The 19,130-nt window shown below is 39.9% G+C and overlaps 1 protein-coding gene across 2 annotated transcripts in view; it reads right to left on the bottom strand.

Annotated features, from left to right (window-relative positions):
* The window catches only part of fam171a1 (family with sequence similarity 171 member A1), a 167,614-nt gene that overhangs the window by 49,650 nt on the left and 98,834 nt on the right, over positions 1-19,130 (bottom strand). The window contains exons 2-3 of one of the 2 annotated variants that reach the window (XM_033012812.1): positions 12,066-12,101; positions 9,045-9,272 (exon numbers count right to left, since the gene is read on the bottom strand). Coding sequence is in view for 1 of the 2 variants with exons in the window: in XM_033012802.1 (XP_032868693.1) it covers positions 9,045-9,272 (228 nt within the window). In the remaining variant the exon portion in view is untranslated. The remainder of the gene's footprint in view (positions 1-9,044; positions 9,273-12,065; positions 12,102-19,130) is intronic. The other variant, XM_033012802.1, reaches the window with a different exon arrangement.

Raw genomic sequence — 19,130 nt, 5'->3', positions numbered from 1 at the left:
AGACAATGGCTATCTAAAATTAGAGAAGTCAATGTTGATACCACTGGGGTGTAGACTACCCAAGCAAAATACCCAAGCTTGTCTCCTCACTACCTTTACTGCTGACTCCAGTCGCAAATCTGAGTTTTCAAGTGATCTGTGCAAGGCATTCATTGATGCTGGAAATTGGAAAACAAACCTCTCAGAGGTTTTTTAGAGAAATACACAGAGGAACATAGACCAAGAAATCTCATCATTACGGAAAAGTTATGTTGACAGCAACTTCAATATTGTGGTGCAGAACATTAGAGATGAAGTTGCATGCAACAAAATATGGATCTCAATAGACGAGACAACTGATGCTGTGGGGAGTTATGTTGCCAATGTTATGGTCATCAGTACACTGGAGGCAGGTCAACCGTCAAAGAAGTTGACATCGGAAGTATTGTAGAACTCAAACAGCTCAACTATTGGTCAGTTGTTTACATCTTCACTTGCTGTACTTTGGCCAGAACTTCTGTTTGTGACTTAAAAAGTTTTATTCCCCAAAATGTTGCATTTGACATGCTCAGCTCAAGGACTTCATAGAATTGCCAAGCACATATGTAGCTTGTTTCCAAATGTCGATCGCCTAGTTTCCAATGTCAAGAAAATCTTCCTCAAAGCACCGTCACGTATGCAATTGTTCAAGGAAATGGCACCCAAGAGGCTACCTCCTCAGCCCGTTTTGACGGTGGGGTACATGGCTCTCTGCTGTACTCTACTATGCTGCAAATTTTGAAAAGATAAAATAAATCGTCAACTGTTTTGAAGAAGAAGAATCTGCTGCAGTCAGGATTGTCAGTTAAATCATGCAGAAAAATTCCCTCCACCACAATCTTGTGTTTATTGCTTCCAATTGGGCAAACTTCCCACAAGCTATCACATCCCTTGAAAAACATGGCGAAACATTAGTGAATAACTTGCAGGTTTTCAACAAAGTAGCTGACGATATTCGTAAAGTTCCTGGCGATGTAGGTAAAGACATACAAGGATAATATGAGTGTGTTTTTAGCTAACAAAGATCTTGAAGAAATAGAAAACGTAGCTAAAGTTCTCAAAGGTAGTTGTAATGCACAAGATATCGGCATGAATATGCACCAGTGACCTCAGCTAAGGTAGAAATAAGTTTTTCACAACTGAAGCATATTCTGTCTGACAGACGGCATAGTTTAACACCAAATAATTTGAAAAAAATGCTAGTAATTATGAGCAACTAGGCAACTTTGGTCATTTAATGTAGTTTACCTTTATATTATCATTTTTAACCATATTTTTGTGGTTGAAATAAATGCCTTTTTATGCCATTTTTGTTAATAAATGCCTTTTTTGTAACTTTTTTGTAATTTTTTAATGCCTTTTTGCCTGCCTATTTAAATTTTTTTTAATGCCTAAACATCCTGGCTCTACTCATAACCATTATGAATAACCATATCAAGACATCTGCAGACAAACTCTTCAGCCTGAGAATTAATGATTTCCATCCGATTAATCTTTAACGAAGGTAATAATTTTATACACTCTCCGGTCTGGTTTTTTTAATCTATTGGGCCCTGCTAATGTAAAAGTGAAGAAACGTACATAATTATGAACCTCTGTAATCATGGTCTGTGCCTGCACAGGAGAATGCAACATTGACTCTTTAATTTTCGTCTGGTAAAAAATGCTTGGTATTTTAAAAATAATTGAAAATTATGTCCGAAAACTGAAATTCGAACATTTCTACTTACTTAAAATTCACTTTAAAATTTAGTCATGCTCTATACTCCTGACAATCCAAGTCTGTCGGTATTTAGCAATTAATTGTTAACATTTAAATTGGATTCCTTTAGTATAGTTTAGTTTAGTGATACAGCACACCGAGTCTGCGCTGACCAGCGATTCCCGTACACTAGCACTATCCCACACATGAGGGACAATTTACAATCTTTACTGAAGTCAATTAACCTACAAACCCGAACGTCTTTGGAATGTGGGAAGAAACTGGTGCATCCGGGGCAAACCTACGTAGTCGAGGGGAAAAAGTACAAACTCTGTACAGACAGCACCTGTAGTCAGGATCAAACCCGGGACCCTGGCATTGTAAGGCAGCAACTCTACCGCTGTGCCACCGTTCTACACACAACCTTCCTTTGTACCGTTTGATATTTATGATAATTTCTGACAGTAGGATACACTCACAGAAGTAGTTATTTCATAGTTAGCAAAGCAGGCAGTCTTTGTTAAGGGGAATGGCATTGACGATGATGAAAGTATATCACATGATGAAAGTATATCGCAGTAAAAACAAGACATTTATATCAACCACGTTTATGTTGGGAATATAATCTAAACGCACAATGCAGATGGCCAGTAATGACACTCTGTAGGAGTGCAATAATAATAAGCACTTTTCCAAGTTAAATACTTTCATCTTGTGCCAGGCTTTCCGCAGGGATAGCTTAATCATAACGATTCCTCGCTGATCACAAATTCATCCTCCACTGATCACAAGCAGGATCTTCTGCCAGCTGTCAGCTAAAGCCTTTGGCAGCAGAAGGCTGTCAGTGTGGCTCAGTTTGTGATAAGATAACTCTTCAGATTTGAGCTGAGTAACACGTTTCTACCTACAATCTAATGAGTAAGAACCGCTGTCCTGTTAAAAGCATATTTTTTCACACGAGAATTGGGATCACCCGGGTGCGTAAAGGGAAGAAAATAAAAATTGCGGAGGCAACATCTACAAAGGAGGTAGCAAATTTTAAATCTTTAAGGCTTTGGGTACGGAATGCTTCCCAGTATTTTCCATTAATAGACTTTGATTCCATTTCAAGAAGAACAAAGATTAAAATTTACTACACACAGAATAAAAGCAAAACCTAATGGGATTTTAAAATTCTGCAGCCAATGAGGAACAATTGTTGAAGAAAATTTATATTGATCTAGCTTCATCTTATGTCCTTATCAACAGCAAAATGTTTCACAAGCAATAAATTATTTTGACAATATAGCCACAGTTTTGTGGTTAACTGTCAGTAGTAAATTAATTTAATATGGTTTAAATTTAAACAGGAAGCATAAGCAATATCTGCAGCAAAAAAACAAGGCCTGAAATTTATTCTCTATCCTTTCGTCACCTTCATAAAGAATTGCTGTTCATTTTGACTGCTGAAGGGTAGCAACTGTGTTGACAGCAAGGAGGGTGAACAACTATCTAATCATATCAACCGAGGTCCTAGCTTTTAGCAATCTCTTGAAGCCATCTGCAAATGTTATTGTTAGATTACCGGTGGACCCAAGCCAAAGATACTTCCACCAAAGCAAACAATAATCTTACAGCTATGAAGGTGACCAATATAGTCAACCTGAACTCATCTCAATAAACCTATTAACAGCCTCCAGGAAGTCCATCAATTATAGCTTCGAGCTCAGCCTAGGATCACGTGTAAAAGCATATGTTGTCTGCATATTGCAGCTCGACAACTGAGGTTTGGCTAATCTTGCTTCTGGAGGGTGGACATCTTAAGGCAACCAGTTTCCCATTAGTTCTGAAGATAAGCTTGACTCCAGCTGAAAGCTTGTTGAGATGTAATATTGTGGTGAGAAAGATTGAGAAGCATGTTGGTGTGAAGACGCAGCCTTGTTTGACACTTATAACCATAACCATATAACAATTACAGCATGGAAACAGGCCATCTCGACCCTTCTAGTCCGTGCCGAACACGTATTCTCCCCTAGTCCCATATACCTGCGCTCAGACCATAACCCTCCATTCCTTTCCGGTCCATATAACTATCCAATTTATTTTTAAATGATAAAAACGAACCTGCCTCCACCACCTTCACTGGAAGCTCATTCCACACAGCCACCACTCTCTGAGTAAAGAAGTTCCCCCTCATGTTACCCCTAAACATCTGTCCCTTAATTCTCAAGTCATGTCCCCTTGTTTGAATCTTCCCTACTCTCAGTGGGAAAAGCTTATCCACGTCAACTCTATCTATCCCTCTCATCATTTTAAAGACCTCTATCACGTCCCCCCTTAACCTTCTGCGCTCCAAAGAATAAAGCCCTAACTTGTTCAACCTTTCTCTGTAACTTAGTTGCTGAAACCCAGGCAACATTCTAGTAAATCTCCTCTGTACTCTCTCTATTTTGTTGACATCCTTCCTATAATTAGGCGACCAAAATTGTACACCATACTCCAGAATTGGCCTCACCAATGCCTTGTACAATTTTAACATTACATCCCAACTTCTATACTCAATGCTCTGATTTATAAAGGCCAGCACACCAAAAGCTTTCTTTACCACCCTATCTACATGAGATTCCACTTTCAGGGAACTGTGCACAGTTATTCCCAGATCCCTCTTTTCACCTGCATTCTTCAATTCCCTACCATTTACCATGTACGTCCTATTTTGATTTGTCCTGCCAAGATGTAGCACCTCACACTTATCAGCATTAAACTCCATCTGCCATCTTTCAGCCCACTCTTCCAACTGGCATAAATCTCTCTGTAGATTTTGAAAATCTACTTCATTATCCACAACCCCACCTATCTTAGTATCATCTGCATACTTACTAATCCAATTTACCACACCATCATCCAGATCATTGATGTACATGACAAAAAACAGTGGACCCAACACAGATCCCTGTGTCACCCCACTAGTCACTGGCCTCCAACCTGACAAACAACCATCCACCATTACTCTCTGGCATCTCCCATTCAGCCACTGTTGAATCCATCTTGCTACTCCACCATTAATACCCAACAATTGAACCTTCTTAACCAACCTTCCGTGAGGAACCTTGTCAAAGTCCTTACTGAAGTCCATATATACAACATCCACTGCTTTACCCTCATCAATTTCCCGAGTAACCTCTTCAAAAAATTCAAGAAGATTAGTCAAACATGAACTTCCAGGCACAAATCCATGTTGACTGTTCCTAATCAGACCCTGTTTATCCAGATGCTTATATATATTATCTCTAAGTATCCTTTCCATTAATTTGCCCACCACTGACGTCAAACTAACAGGTCTATAATTGCTAGGTTTACTCTTAGACCCCTTTTTAAACAATGGAACAACATGCGCAGTACGCCAATCCTCCGGCACTATTCCCGTTTCTAATGACATTTGAAATATTTCTGTCATAGCCCCTGCTATTTCTACAGTAACTTCCCTCAATGTCCTAGGGAATATCCTGTCCGGACCTGGAGACTTATCCACTTTTATATTTCTCAAAAGTGTCAATACTTCCTCTTCTTTGAATCTCATAGTTTCCATAGCTACTCTACTTGTTTCCCTTACCTCACATAATTCAATATCCTTCTCCTTGGTGAATACCGAAGAAAAGAAGTTGTTCAATATCTCCCCCATCTCTTTTGGCTCTGCAGATAGCTGTCCACTCTGACTCTCTAATGGACCAATTTTATCCCTCGTTATCCTTTTGCTATTAATATATTTGTAGAAACCCTTTGGATTTACTTTCACCTTATTTGCCAAAACAACCTCATATCTTCTTTTAGCTTTTCTAATTTCTTTCTTAAGATTCTTCTTACATTCTTTATACTCCTCAAGCACCTCATTTACTCCATGCTGCCTATAATTATTGTAGATCTCTCTCTTTTTCCGAACCAAGTGTCCAATTTCCCTTGAAAACCATGGCTCTTTCCAATTGTTACTATTTCCTTTCAACCGAACAGGGACATAAAGATTCTGTACTCTTAAAATTTCACCTTTAAATGTCCTCCATTTCTCTTCCACATCTTTCCCATAAAACAAACTGTCCCAATTTACTCCTTTTAAATCCTTTCGCATCTCCTCAAAGTTAGCCTTTCTCCAATCAAAAATCTCAACCCTAGGTCCAGTTCTGACCCTCTCCATAATTATATTGAAACTAATGGTATTGTGATCACTGGTCCCGAACTGTTCCCCAACGCATACCTCTGCCACCTGACCCGTCTCATTTCCTAACAGGAGGTCCAGCACCGCCCCTTCTCTAGTAGGTACTTCTATGTATTGCTGCAAAAAACTATCCTGCACACATTTTACAAACTCCAACCCATCCAGCCCATTTACAGAATGTGTTTCCCAGTCTATGTGTGGAAAATTGAAATCTCCCACAATCACTACCTTATGCTTACTACTACTTGTCTTCAATTGATAGCTTTGGTGGGTAAACCTATATAAGGCTTTCATTCAACCATTCCTACAGTTTGCACATGTTTTCAGCTTCCCTATTCAAAGTTAGTTATATGTGTCTTGTAACTGCATAGAGAACGTTCATCAGATTGATTCCTGGAAAAAAGGTATTTTAAGGAACAATGTAGTAAATTGATTGGACACACTCAGAAATTTAGAAGTGATTTTATGAAATATGCCTGATTCTTCAGGGGCTTGATGGGGATGATGTAATGAGGATGTTTCCTCTATTGAGGGAGCCTTTAACCAGGGACTCCCTTTATATTGAAATTTCATCCATTCAAGGCTCAGATTACAAGGAACCTTCTGAGACACAAGCTTCAGTTAAAAACACCTTGCTAGAGTAACTCAAAGTCTCAAGGTGTAATACTCAAAACACAGCAATTCAGCTGAAGAAACAAAAATCTAAAACCATCAACTAATTAGAAAAATAGATATAATTTCCTCTCCAACAAAATGAATGGATCTGCTAAACCTGTGGAGGGACAGAGTGGGCACGTTTCCTGGTTTATCTACTGGGAATCTGCAGACCAATTTACATTCTCTAATGAGAGCAGTCACAATGACAATGTGAGGAGCTTCTAAGATGTTTTGGACTTTTGTGTTCCGATAAGAGGACCTCAGAAATGTCTCTGACTGCAAGATGAAGAATGTCTGGCAATTGGTGGATCCAGGCTGATGGAGTTCCCATTATGGACACTCCTCCCTGCTTTAATTTAGGTCCCACTCTATTGCTATGCTGGTGGAACAACTCACAACAGGATGAACAATGGGATTTGTGTAGGCATCACCAGGTGGGGTCAGGGTCAAACAATACGTCAGGGTCTCCAAGCAGAACTAGACAGGCTCTCAAAGTGAGGGATGGATCTGCTCATTGTCAGATAGGTTCTCAAATTTCTGGCCTTTGAAGTTCAGAAATACGAAACCAGTGAGGCGTTTCTTCATCTCATTCAAAACAAATAAAGAGCCTGCCAATGGATCCCCAAACTTCACTGCACCGAATGCGGGAACAGATGTTCGTAACTGGCATTAAATTGTTCTTGATAAGGGCATTGAAACAAAATTCCAGAGAGTGTTCATTGTGGCAACAAAGTTATGGAGATTATTATAGGTGGTTGTAAATTGGAAACCAAGATCCTCATCAAAACCACTTTTCTCTTAAACTGAAATCAGGTTGGGAAGATTGCCATTTCTTTCCATTTCTAAATGCACAGCCCATTAACAAATTATTCCCATATACATACAGATTTTTGGAATTTCAACACAATTTGAGGCAATGCATCATATTTTATGATACAGGTGCCTCTCTATGTTAGCGTCATAGAGTCATAGAGTGATTCAGTGTGGAAACAGGCCCTTCGGCCCAACTTGCCCAGCTTCACTAGTCCCACCTGTGCTTGGTCTATATCCATCCAAACCTGTCCTATCCATGTACCTGTCTAACTGTTTGTTAATTGATGGGATAGTCCCAGCCTCAACTACCTCCTGTGGCAGCTTGTTCCATGCACCCACCACCCTTCGTGTGAAAAAGTTACCCCTCGGATTCCTATTAAATCTTTTCCCCTTCACCTTGAACCAATGTCCTCTGGTCCTCGATTCCGCTACTCGGGGCAAGCGACTCTGATCTATTTCACTCATGATTTTGTACACCTCTATAAGATCACTCGTCATCCTCCTGCGCTCCAAGGAATAGAGACCGAGCCTACTCAACCTCGCCCTATAGCTCACACCCTCTAGTCTTGGCAACATCCTTGTAAGGGAGGTAGGTATGCTAGGCTTGAATGCCTAGATAAACTTCTGCATCACGATTTTTCATAATGCAAAGCTGTATCATCTAAGCATGCATCAAGGAATGAGTTGAAAAAATAATTGTAATTGGAGACACAACAAACTGCATTTGCTGGAATTTTGTATTTATTTACTTTTTTCCACTTAAATTCTGAGAGTGAATGTTATTCATATTCATAAGTGACAGGAGCAGAATCAAGCCATTCAGTCCCATTAAGTCTACTCCGCCATTCAATCATGGCTGATCTGTTTCTCTCTCTCAACCTAATTCTCCTGCCTTCTTCCCATAACACCCGACACCCATATTAATCAAGAATCTATCTATCACTGGCTTAAAAATTATCCACTGACTTGGCCTCCACATCCTTCTGCGCCAATGAATTCCACAGATTCACCACCCTCTGACTAAATAAATTTCTCCTCATCTCTGAAGGAACGTCCTCTTATTCTGAGGCTATGACCTCTGGTCCTAAACTCTCCCACTAGTGGAAACATCCTTTCCAGCCTCATATTTTTTAATACTGATTTGTGGATTTCCATTACCCACGATTGTAACATAGGGTTCGCCTGAAATTATATCTAATAGAGTCATACAGCGTGGAAACAGGCCCATCGGTGCAACTTGCCCATGCTGACTAACATGCCCCATCTACACTAGCCTCACCTGCCTGTGCATGGCCCATATTCTTCTAAACCTGTCCTATCCATGTAACTGTCCAAATATTTCTTAAATGCTATGATAGTACCTAGCTCAATTACCTTCCCTGGTAGCATGTTCCACACACCCACCACCATTTGTGTAAAAAAGTCACCCCTCAGGTTCCTCTTAATCTGGCATGGAGTGGGTAATACAAGGAAATGGCTGCCGTTTCCTTTAAATAATTGCATCATTTGCTTTTTTTCTCTCGCACATGCACACCTCCAAACCTCCCCTATGCTCTCTCTGCATTCCCTCCCCATCCCCACCCATCCACCTTTTTTCCACACACACAAAGGAACAAATGTTAAAAATATGAAATATTTACTAAAATTTACTGATTGAGAACTTACAAGGCAGTTTGGTGGCCAGCCATGGAGAGGAGTTTGGCACATAACCGCTTTTTGTTGCAACAATAAACAGTTGAGCTCCAAGTGTGTAGTGAAAGGTGATGAAGGCTATCCCATCTGCTTCTGAATATCCTGAAGCAAATGAAGTCTGGTTGGTAAAAATCTCAATGAAGACTTTATCTAAAGGCTGATGGGTACTGGAATCACTCACGTGGACTTTTAACGTCACATCTGAAAAGAAAACAGGAAAATATTGTGAGATATTACTGATCAGACAGAAAATTAGATGGAAGAAAACAGCTTTGCATTTGCTCTCACGTATTAGGTTTGCACCAATATCAAGCACACACCTTGTTCCTGCTAGGGCCAGCTTCTTTCCAGCTGTTATCAGGCAACTGAATCATCCTACCACAAATAAAGAGCAGTCCTGAACTACTATTTATCTCCTTACATAGAAACATAGAAAATAGCCAAATATGATCATGGCTGTTCATCCAAAATCAGTACCTCGTTCCTGCTTTCTCCCCATATCCCTTGATTCTGTTCATTGATTACCCTGGGACTATCTTTGTTCAGCCTTTAGGTGCTTTACCTTGCACTAAACATTATTACCTAATCATGTATACTACAAATGGCTTGATTGTAATCATGTATTGCCTTTCCACTGACTGGTTAGCGGGCAACAAAGCATTTCACTGTACGTGAAGACGTAACGATAAACTAAACTGATAATTGCTTATTATCATATTGCTGTGAGATGATTCTGCACATAAGATAATTCAACAATATTATATATTTTCAAAATGACAAGAGTTGGAACAAAGCAATAATATTGGCGCCGACCGATGGATGAGGGCGGATCACGCGGAGTGAGGATGCTGTGAGGGAGTGGGGGGGGGAGGACAATGGAGAACCCAGTGTGGGGAGACTGCCGTGAGGTAGGGGGGAGGGGAGGACGATGGAGAACCTGGTGTGGGGAGACTGCCGTGAGGGAGGGGGGAGGACGGGAAGAACAAGGGTAGACCTGTTGCGGGCTGCCTTGTAACTTTGTAGGCACTCTTTATGTGGTGACTATTGCATAGCTTGGGTATGCAAATAAAGAATCTTACTGTGACTTGTCACATGTGACAATAAAGCAATGATTCATTCACACATAATAAACCTACTCCAGGAGAAAGCTTAATGGGTCTTGATCTATTTAAAAAGACAACACCCCAGCATGTTGCAACCATCAATTTACTGCTAATTCTAAGTTTTTTGCAATGAATTCCCATACCGACTGACTGGTCATTTCGTCCACTAGTACCGCTGAGCTTGTACTTGTTGTGATGCACAGCGCTAGAGCAGAAATCTGCGCCAACTGCATCAAATTTTACCTTCTTCAATTTTCTATTTGAGGCACATTTAAAGCTGTTGTTTGCACAATCTGAGGACCAGCAGGTAAATTCCAGCAGCTGCTCCCTTCAAGTAGATAGTTTTGGTGCCCCTTTTACATGTTTCTGTGATTCATGTAGTCTGCGGAAGAACCTTGATACAATTTTTACTTTCTACATACAGGAGTCATAGGTTATAGAGAAAGATACAGCACTAAGCAGGCTCCTTGGCCAAGCAAATCTATGCCATCCATCAGCCACCTATTTTGAACTAATCCTATATTAATCACATTACTTATTATCCTGACGTTCACATCAATTTGAACGGAGCAACAGCGAGGAGGTTATGGCACACTATGTACATTATTCATTGGGCCATAGATGACGTACTGTATGCTTGTAGTGGCCAGGTAGGATGTGATTGCACAGGGGAAGATGCAGAATTATCTAATTCTGGAAAGCCTTGCCCACGTAGGTAGAGGAGGGGAACTCCACAACGTTTAACTACTTAAATAAGCACTTGAATAGTGCTTGGTATTCAAGTGCTTATCTAAATACTTAGATGGGATTCTACTTAAAAGCCTTAGTGCAATTTTATTTTCTACAGTGGGAGCAATAACCTATAGAGAAAGATACAGCACGAAACAGGCTCTGCAGCCCAACAAGTCCTTGCCATCCCCCAACCATCCATTTATACTAATCCTACATTAATCTCATTCTATACTCTCCAGACATTCCCATCAATTCCTACCGCTCACCCCACTCAGGTCCCACACTCATTTACACACCAGATACGATTTACAGTGTCTAATTAAGCTACCAAACCACACGTCTTTGGGAAGGAAGGAAACCAATGCATTGAGAGGAAGGTTACAGGAACATAGAAGGACAAGAATAAGAAGGATACAAGCCAAGTATTGGAACATGGGATTAACATAGATTGGTTCTCTGTAGCTGGCATGGATTTGGTGGGCTATAGGCCCTTTTTCCATACTGTGTCATTCCATGACTATCTGGCACAAATGCCACCATTCAAGAGATACAGTAGATCTTGCTACTACAGATTTTTGGTCAGATACTCAATAGTATTTTTTTATTTCAACAAAGAATGCAGTTTTTTTTTTAAACAACGAAACCTGAAAAATAAAAGAAATTCACAAAAGATGTTCAAAATCCAAAATTAAAACAAAAAAATCTGGAAACGCTTTGCAGGCAAATTACCATTTTGTGGAAAGAGAAATTAACTTAATAATTTAAGTTAGGGACCCTTCATCAGAACTTTGAAAGAGAAAATATGTTAATTTTAAGATGCAGAGAATATTTGGAAATGTTGGGATGCACGGGGGGTGGGGGAGGGTGGGGAGGGAGTGGGGGGGGGAGGGAGTGGGGGTGGGAGGGCGGGGGGGGTGGTGGGGGGAGGGTGGGGAGGGAGTGGGGGGAGGGTGGGGAGGGAGTGGGGGGGGGGGGAGGGAGGGCGGGGGGGAGGGAGGGGCGGAGGGGGAAGGGAAAGAGCATTGATAGGATGAAGGGAATATCTGTGATAGGGTGAAGCCAGGCAAATGGGTTAATGAGGCATTTAGAGGTTGTCTGCTGATGAAGGGTTTCAAACCCAAATCATTGACTATGTATCTCACTCGGGTTGCTGCCTCACCTGCTAAGTGTTTCCATCATTTTCTGTTTCTAATCTCTGAAAAATAAAAGGACAGCTCATGCAAATCCCCAAGATAATTCACAATTATATAGATATACAGCACGAAAATAGGTCATTTGGCCCAACTTGTCCATGCCAATCAAATAAGCTTGTCCCATTTGCCTTCTTCAGGTCCACATACTTCTAAATGTTTCCTGTCGATGTACCTGTTCAAATGTCTTTTAAGTATTGCTATTGTACCTGCAGCTTCTTTTGGTAGCTCATTCTATATATCCATCATCTTCTGTGTAAAAAAGGTTGTTCCTTATGTCCCCTTTAAGTGCGGTCTCTTGTACATTTTTAACACAACGTTCCAACTCTTGTATCCAGTGCTCTGATCAAGAAAGGTTTAAAAACATAGAAAATAGTTGCAGAAGTAGGCCATTTGGCCCTTCGAGCCAGCAGCACCATTCAACATGATCATGGCTGATCATCCAAAATCAGTGCCCCATTCCTGCTTTCTCCCCATATCCCTTGATTCCATTAGCCCTAAGAGATATATCTAACTCTCTCTTGAAAACATCCAGTGAATTGGCCTCCACTGCCTTTTGTGGCAGAGAATTCCACAGATTCACAACTCTCTCGGTGAAAAAGTGTTTCCTCATCTCAGTCTTCTGTGAAGACTCACGCAGAAGGCTTCTGTGTTAAAAGCCTTTTTCCCCACTTGCCTAGCTGTGTCACCACTTTCAGGAAACTATGTACCCTTAGATCTCTCTATTCTATTACACTCCATAAGGCCCTGCCATTTACAGTGCAGGTTCCTTGGTTTAAAACATCCCAGAATACAACAGCTCGCACATGCCCAAGTTAAATTCCGTCTGCCATTCTTCAACTCACTTTCCCAGTTGATCTAAATCCAGTTGTAATCTTACATAACCTTCTTCACTGTCCACTGTACCACCAATGTTTGTATCATAACAAACCTACTAACTATGCCTATTACATTCTCAGCCAAATTGTTAATATAGATGACAAACAACATCGGACCCAGCACCGATCCCTGCAGCACATCACTGGTCATAGGCCTCCAAGCTGGCTGAAGGGTGTGCAGCTTTAAAAATATATATAACTATTTGTGCCTTGCTGGTTGGTAATGTTAACATGTGAACCTCATGATATTCAGCATATATTTTTGCAGCCTGGTTAGGCACTACTTGGTACCAGGTATGGCATTTTCATGGCAATGAATAAACATGTCTAATCCAACTCTAAGAGTAGCATGGTGCACAATAATATTTAAAAAAAGACACAAAGTGCTGGAGTAACTCAGCAGGTCAGGCAGTATCCCTGGAGAACATGGACAGGTGACATTTCGGGTCGGGACCCTACTTCAGCCTTTTTTTGTAAACCAGCATCTACAATTCCTTGTTTCTGCACAATAATATAATTGGTCCATTTCATATATAGAAACATAGAAAATAGGTGCAGGAGTAGGCCATTCGGCCCTTCGAGCCTGCACCGCCATTCAATATGATCATGGCTGATCATCCAACTCAGTATCCCGTACCTGCCTTCTCTTCATACCCCCTGATCCCTTTAGCCACAAGGGCCACATCTAACTCCCTCTTAAATATAGCCAATGAACTGGCCTCAACTACCTTCTGTGGCAGAGAATTCCAGAGATTCACCACTCTCTGTGTGAAAAACGTTTTTCTCATCTCAGTCCTAAAAGATTTCCCCCTTATTCTTAAACTGTGACCCCTTGTTCTGGACTTCCCCAACATCAGGAACAATCTTCCTGCATCTAGCCTGTCCAACCCCTTAAGAATTTTGTAAGTTTCTATAAGATCCCCCCTCAATCTTCTAAATTCTAGCGAGCACAAGCCGAGTCTATCCAGTCTTTCTTCATATGTCTTCATATGCATCGTTAGCATTATTGGGAAAGTAATAACCAATTATTAAGAGGTTTTCAGGACATCTGAACATCTTAAACTGCTTGCCGTAGCTATAGCTGGAATGCAGCATACCACATTAACACTAAACTAGGCAGAACCTCTGTGCTATGGACTCGCAAATAAGTATATGCACATGGTGTAGCATAATGTGTCTATTGCCGTCAAATTTGATAAAAATTGTATTCAAATTAATTTCACGAGGAATATAAAACATAGAACAGCACAGTACAGCTAAGGAACAGGCCCTTCGGCCCACAATGTCTGTGCCACAAATTTTCACCCAACAGTTCAGCATGATTTTTGAGCCAGTTTCCAAACCATAATGTTCTACTTTTCTGCTAATATTCCTGGCTACAACCTGTAGATTTCAGTGTCACAAGGACACTTCTTTTGAATATTGCTGGTCTGGATGAGATTAAATTAAGTATTAGCATTTTCTGGTGAGCTATGGTTGAAACTTTTCTTTAAATGATTAACATTTTACCATTAGGAATCAGATTTTTCACTTAAACAAGGCATTTTTTGAATTACAAACAAACACTTTCCTTTGACTCAGGAATGCCCCCCCCCCCCCTCCTAATAAAGTACTGTTTGTTTCCCGCTCTGTGCCGTGTCAATTGTTCTTAGCCATGTCAATTGTTCTTAACTAAAATTATTCAATCTGCTTTAGCACTTCAGGTTAAGGTGAAGCCGTTTTTATTGGCCCCTGATTCTAATCACTATCCAGTTACCATTATTGGCAAGCACCAACTGTTGGTGTCTGTGTAGCATAGTTTACTGGCTAATCTGCCAAGTACACTTCCACAAGAGATCAAGTTGTCTGGCAATTTTCAGCACTAAGACTCACTCTTCATAATGGCCCCATGGGTGATATATAGATGTAAAATAGATAAATGTAGGCCTTTGGGGTGTTCCATCTTTTATTTTGATCTGTGTCCAAACCTGAAACATTAATTCTACAGTATTTCTCTCTCTACAAGTGCGACCCAACTACACTTTATGCTGCCTTGGGAAAGCTGCCGACATAATCATGGACCATTTACACCCTCTTCATTCACTCTTCTTACTCCCGTCAGGCAGAAGACCCAACAACTTGAAAGCACATACTAGCAATGTTACAAAATTTTGAGATTTAAAAAATCAAGTCTGTAATTTATCCCATCAGATAAAGCATAAAAATAAGTTTAATTTGACATCTAATTCACTTTCATATCTCAAGTATTTAAAAAGTTATGGCCATTTTCATACTCGGAAATTAGCATCTTGTTCCCTATTGATTTTCTATGGACATAACAAAAAAGTTGTGATCGTGAACAGTCAAAAGCCCATAACTTTCTTAAAAATTAAGAGAACTGAATGAAATTTTCAGTTATCATAGATTGAAGCATTCTGAAACAAATATAAAATAATCTTACTTGGATGACCTGAAATTAAAGCATATAATTAGTTAGTTACCTAATTGTAGCTAATTTCAGACTTCAATTACTAGATCTAAACATCTATCCATTTCTTAATAAATGATTAACATTTTTAAATAGCCTAAATGTCCAAATAATATTCACAAATAATTCACAATAAAACATGATTTTTAAATCTCATTTACATTAATTTATAGGCAAATGGAAGGAATTCAGTGTTCAATTGCTGTAAATAAATGCCCATTTAAATCAGCTTTCCAGTGGGTCCCTGTGGAACGCGCTGGTTTAGAACGTTCACATTGCGGTAGATTTGTGCCTCAAATGCCGAGAAAAATACTGCGCGATATAATGGGCCCAAATTGAGCTACTCGCAATATTAAATTTTGTATAAAAGGATCTTTAGAAGCCCTTTTGAATGTAAAAATATACAACCTACCTTCTGCTATTTTCTTTATGAGACCCTGCGGTTGCTGACGGTCGCGGGTTTAAAGATTGATTTTTAAACTACTATAACTATTATTCAAGGCCTTTAAACCTAATAATAGCTTTTGCGACGGGGTCTATCAGCGATTTTTCGTTAATAATTAACTAGGCTGAACATTTTCGATTGGAACAGCTTAGAGAAAATCGCGTTTTAAACCCGCCCCCTCTAAACGGCGCCAAAATCGCGCACAACCTCAGCGGCAGATATTCAGCGACGCTTCAGGTAGGCTTTGCAACATACCTACACATACCACCAGATTCAGGAACAGCTTCTTCCTCTCTTGTATCGGACTACTGAACGGTCGTCCCATAAATCAGGGTGTAGTCCCAATCTTCCAACCTGCCTTCATTGCGGACACTAAACTTTTCCTTTGTAACTGTATTGTTACAATGCTGTAACACTCTATTCTGCACTCTGTTATTTTTTCTCATTGCACAACCTGTTGTTCTTGTGCATGACTTAATTTTACTCATGTACGGTATGATCTGATTTAATTGATCAGCATGCAAACAAAAGCTTTTCGCTGTAACTCAACGGTACAGACTTTTTTTAAATGTATGTTTGTGTAGAGCTTGTAACAGAGTAAGCTGGGATATGGATCAGGCCATAATTGCAATGGGGTATAACACTCACACATGCTGAACATTGAGGTACTGGCCTGAAGATTGCGGCAGTGGCACTGATTTTTATTTTAAAACAGGAACTGAAAGGAACATCGCTGCAGATACGAGAAATCTGATAGAAACACCAAATGCTGGATATATTGGTATTGGTTTTCTCCTGAGATGCTGCCTGTCCCTCTGAGTTACTCCACCATTTTGTGTCTATCTTCTCTTTCTTTAATCATGCAGTCTGACTCCTTCAAGATAATGCAGAGGTTTAGCTGCAGGATAGAGTCAGACGGCATGATTAAAGGAAGAGGCGTTCTTTGTTTACCTTGGCAGGGAGGTTAGGGACCTCTGGTTTAGCTTCTGCCATTAGTAAAATATTCACAACACATTGTCATAAGAGAGAGAGGAAAAAAAACCAAGTTGCAGTTCTGACATTGGGTCAATAAATTATAACTTTCCCTCCAGTTCATCAAGAATCCTCCCAATCCACTCAATAATTGCAAAGGATTTAGCATCAATTACTGGGGGGGAAATGGTGAAACCATGGCAACACTGTTTGTTCTTGCAATATGGAAGAATGAATGGAAAAATCCCCACAGAGAGCACAGCAGCATAACTAGGGCAACTCCACTCAAACCTTTTTTGAATCAATACGTTGAGGCTAGATTATACCCTCGGGGAATGGAGTTATTATAACCATAGCAACGTAAAGGTTAATTATCACAGACCACAAAGCAGGAGTGGTAATGGGAGCTGCAAGAAGACAGATGATCACAACAACAAAAGGAACGCCTACAAGGGGAAACAGTGAGAAAAGGGAGAATGACAGTGCGGAAACATGCTATAAAGATGCAGTGTATTCAGATGGGGAGGGAATTGATTCATTAATACTTATCTAGGGTTTTTAAAGACATGCATGCTGAAAGATAGTATAATAAAAATAAAAATCTGTAAAATTATAGCAAAACTACCTGTCATTTTGCCCAAAAGACACTTACACCAGTTGAAAAGACCACACTCTAAAAACATAGAAAGATTTTTAATGGAGTGTTTTACTGAAAAAAGATCTCAGCCAATTTTGTTCCAATGTCTAATTCCCTAACACTGGAAAGAGTTCACTACCAAGAACTTGGGCCCCTTTCTTGTGACCCGTGCCTGGGTGCGGTTAGAAAGGGAATACGCCCTGTCTGCGGGCACCCTGAGGGAGTTCCGGGACCGCTGGGCTCCGCATGGTGTAGAATTTATCCTCAATAAGGATTGTATCATAATTGTATAATAGTTTATTATGGATATATGTTTGTATTGTATTATGGTGGTGGGCTCTGGCTTGTTTTATTGTAGTGTAAATATTATTTTTTAATAATTGAATACATTTTTTGATTAAAATAAAACAAAAAAACTTGGGGTAAAAAACCCACCAGCCGTCAAAATTTAGTCTGCTCATACCTCAATGCACGCACAAAGACATCCAGCTGATGAGGGAGTCACCAACATTTATTTTAGTTGGGTCTAATACTGACACCCCCTGAATAGAAATGAAATGGGAATCCACAATTCTCCCTTGATTGTTGAGTTGATAAATGCACCATCTGCTGTGGTACTGAGTTTGTAATAAAATAATGTCCCAGGTTTGAATCCCCCATCTGTTGTCCACTAATCTCAGTTGGATTATCATTCGGGTATTACAATTGGTTTCAATGCCTGAGGGCTCAAACAATGACAGTTTTACACCTTGCTCGTGGAATCTGCCAACCTCACCTGTGCCATAAATTGTTTATCATTATAGAAATGGAGATGCAGACGATCCCTACATTTCTGCTGCTTTTGGCATTTTGCAAAACCTTCCCTGGCTAAGAATCGAGATCTCAAACTTGTCTTGTGTCGGAGCAAATCCATTCTGCAGCATGGCATATCCCTGCATTCAAACCGAGGAAGCTTTGAGCAATGTAATGTGGCATAAAACCTTGCATATAGTTCCACATCCCGTCTGGCACAAGCAGGATTACAAAAATGTAATTATCACAAGATTATCAGAATGTACCCTGTCAGCATTTTTTGTTCAGTGTACTCTGAGACTCATCCAAATATTTCGGACAGTCACCGTACATCACACAACAAATGTGAGAACTAGACCATCGTTAGCAATGAACAGATATGTTAACAAAATAAGAATTAATGATAAATAAAATTATTTAAAGCAACCTGCCTATTCTGCTAACATCTATTGTCCAGCTCTTTATTCTGTGAAATAATTCATGGCTACATTTTCCTTGTATGTACTCCGTATGATTAATGCAAAGTATTTGCATATGCAATAATTAAAAATATCTGCACGTTCAAAATCCCAGCTACCTGATGATAATTAAAAAATAATCAGTCTAAGTTATTTTAAATGTTTCAGGTCTTTTAAAGGTTTCAGGTCTTTCTTATTTATAAATATTCTACCTCACACTGTCATGCAACAATCTAAATGATTTCAATTCTAGTCTTTTTTCCACAATGCACTGATAATGGTTTGTTGCAACAATAAAACATTTTCCCTCATTGCATGTTGTCCAAAGATATGCTCCTCTAATATCTTTGATGTTGTCTCTCTCAAAAATATGCACAGCCACTGC

This window comes from Amblyraja radiata, chromosome 2 (assembly GCF_010909765.2).
Source record: "Amblyraja radiata isolate CabotCenter1 chromosome 2, sAmbRad1.1.pri, whole genome shotgun sequence".
NCBI lineage: Eukaryota > Metazoa > Chordata > Chondrichthyes > Rajiformes > Rajidae > Amblyraja > Amblyraja radiata.
Note: the sequence above shows the minus strand (reverse complement) of the source record. Positions and strands in the feature narration are given on the sequence as shown.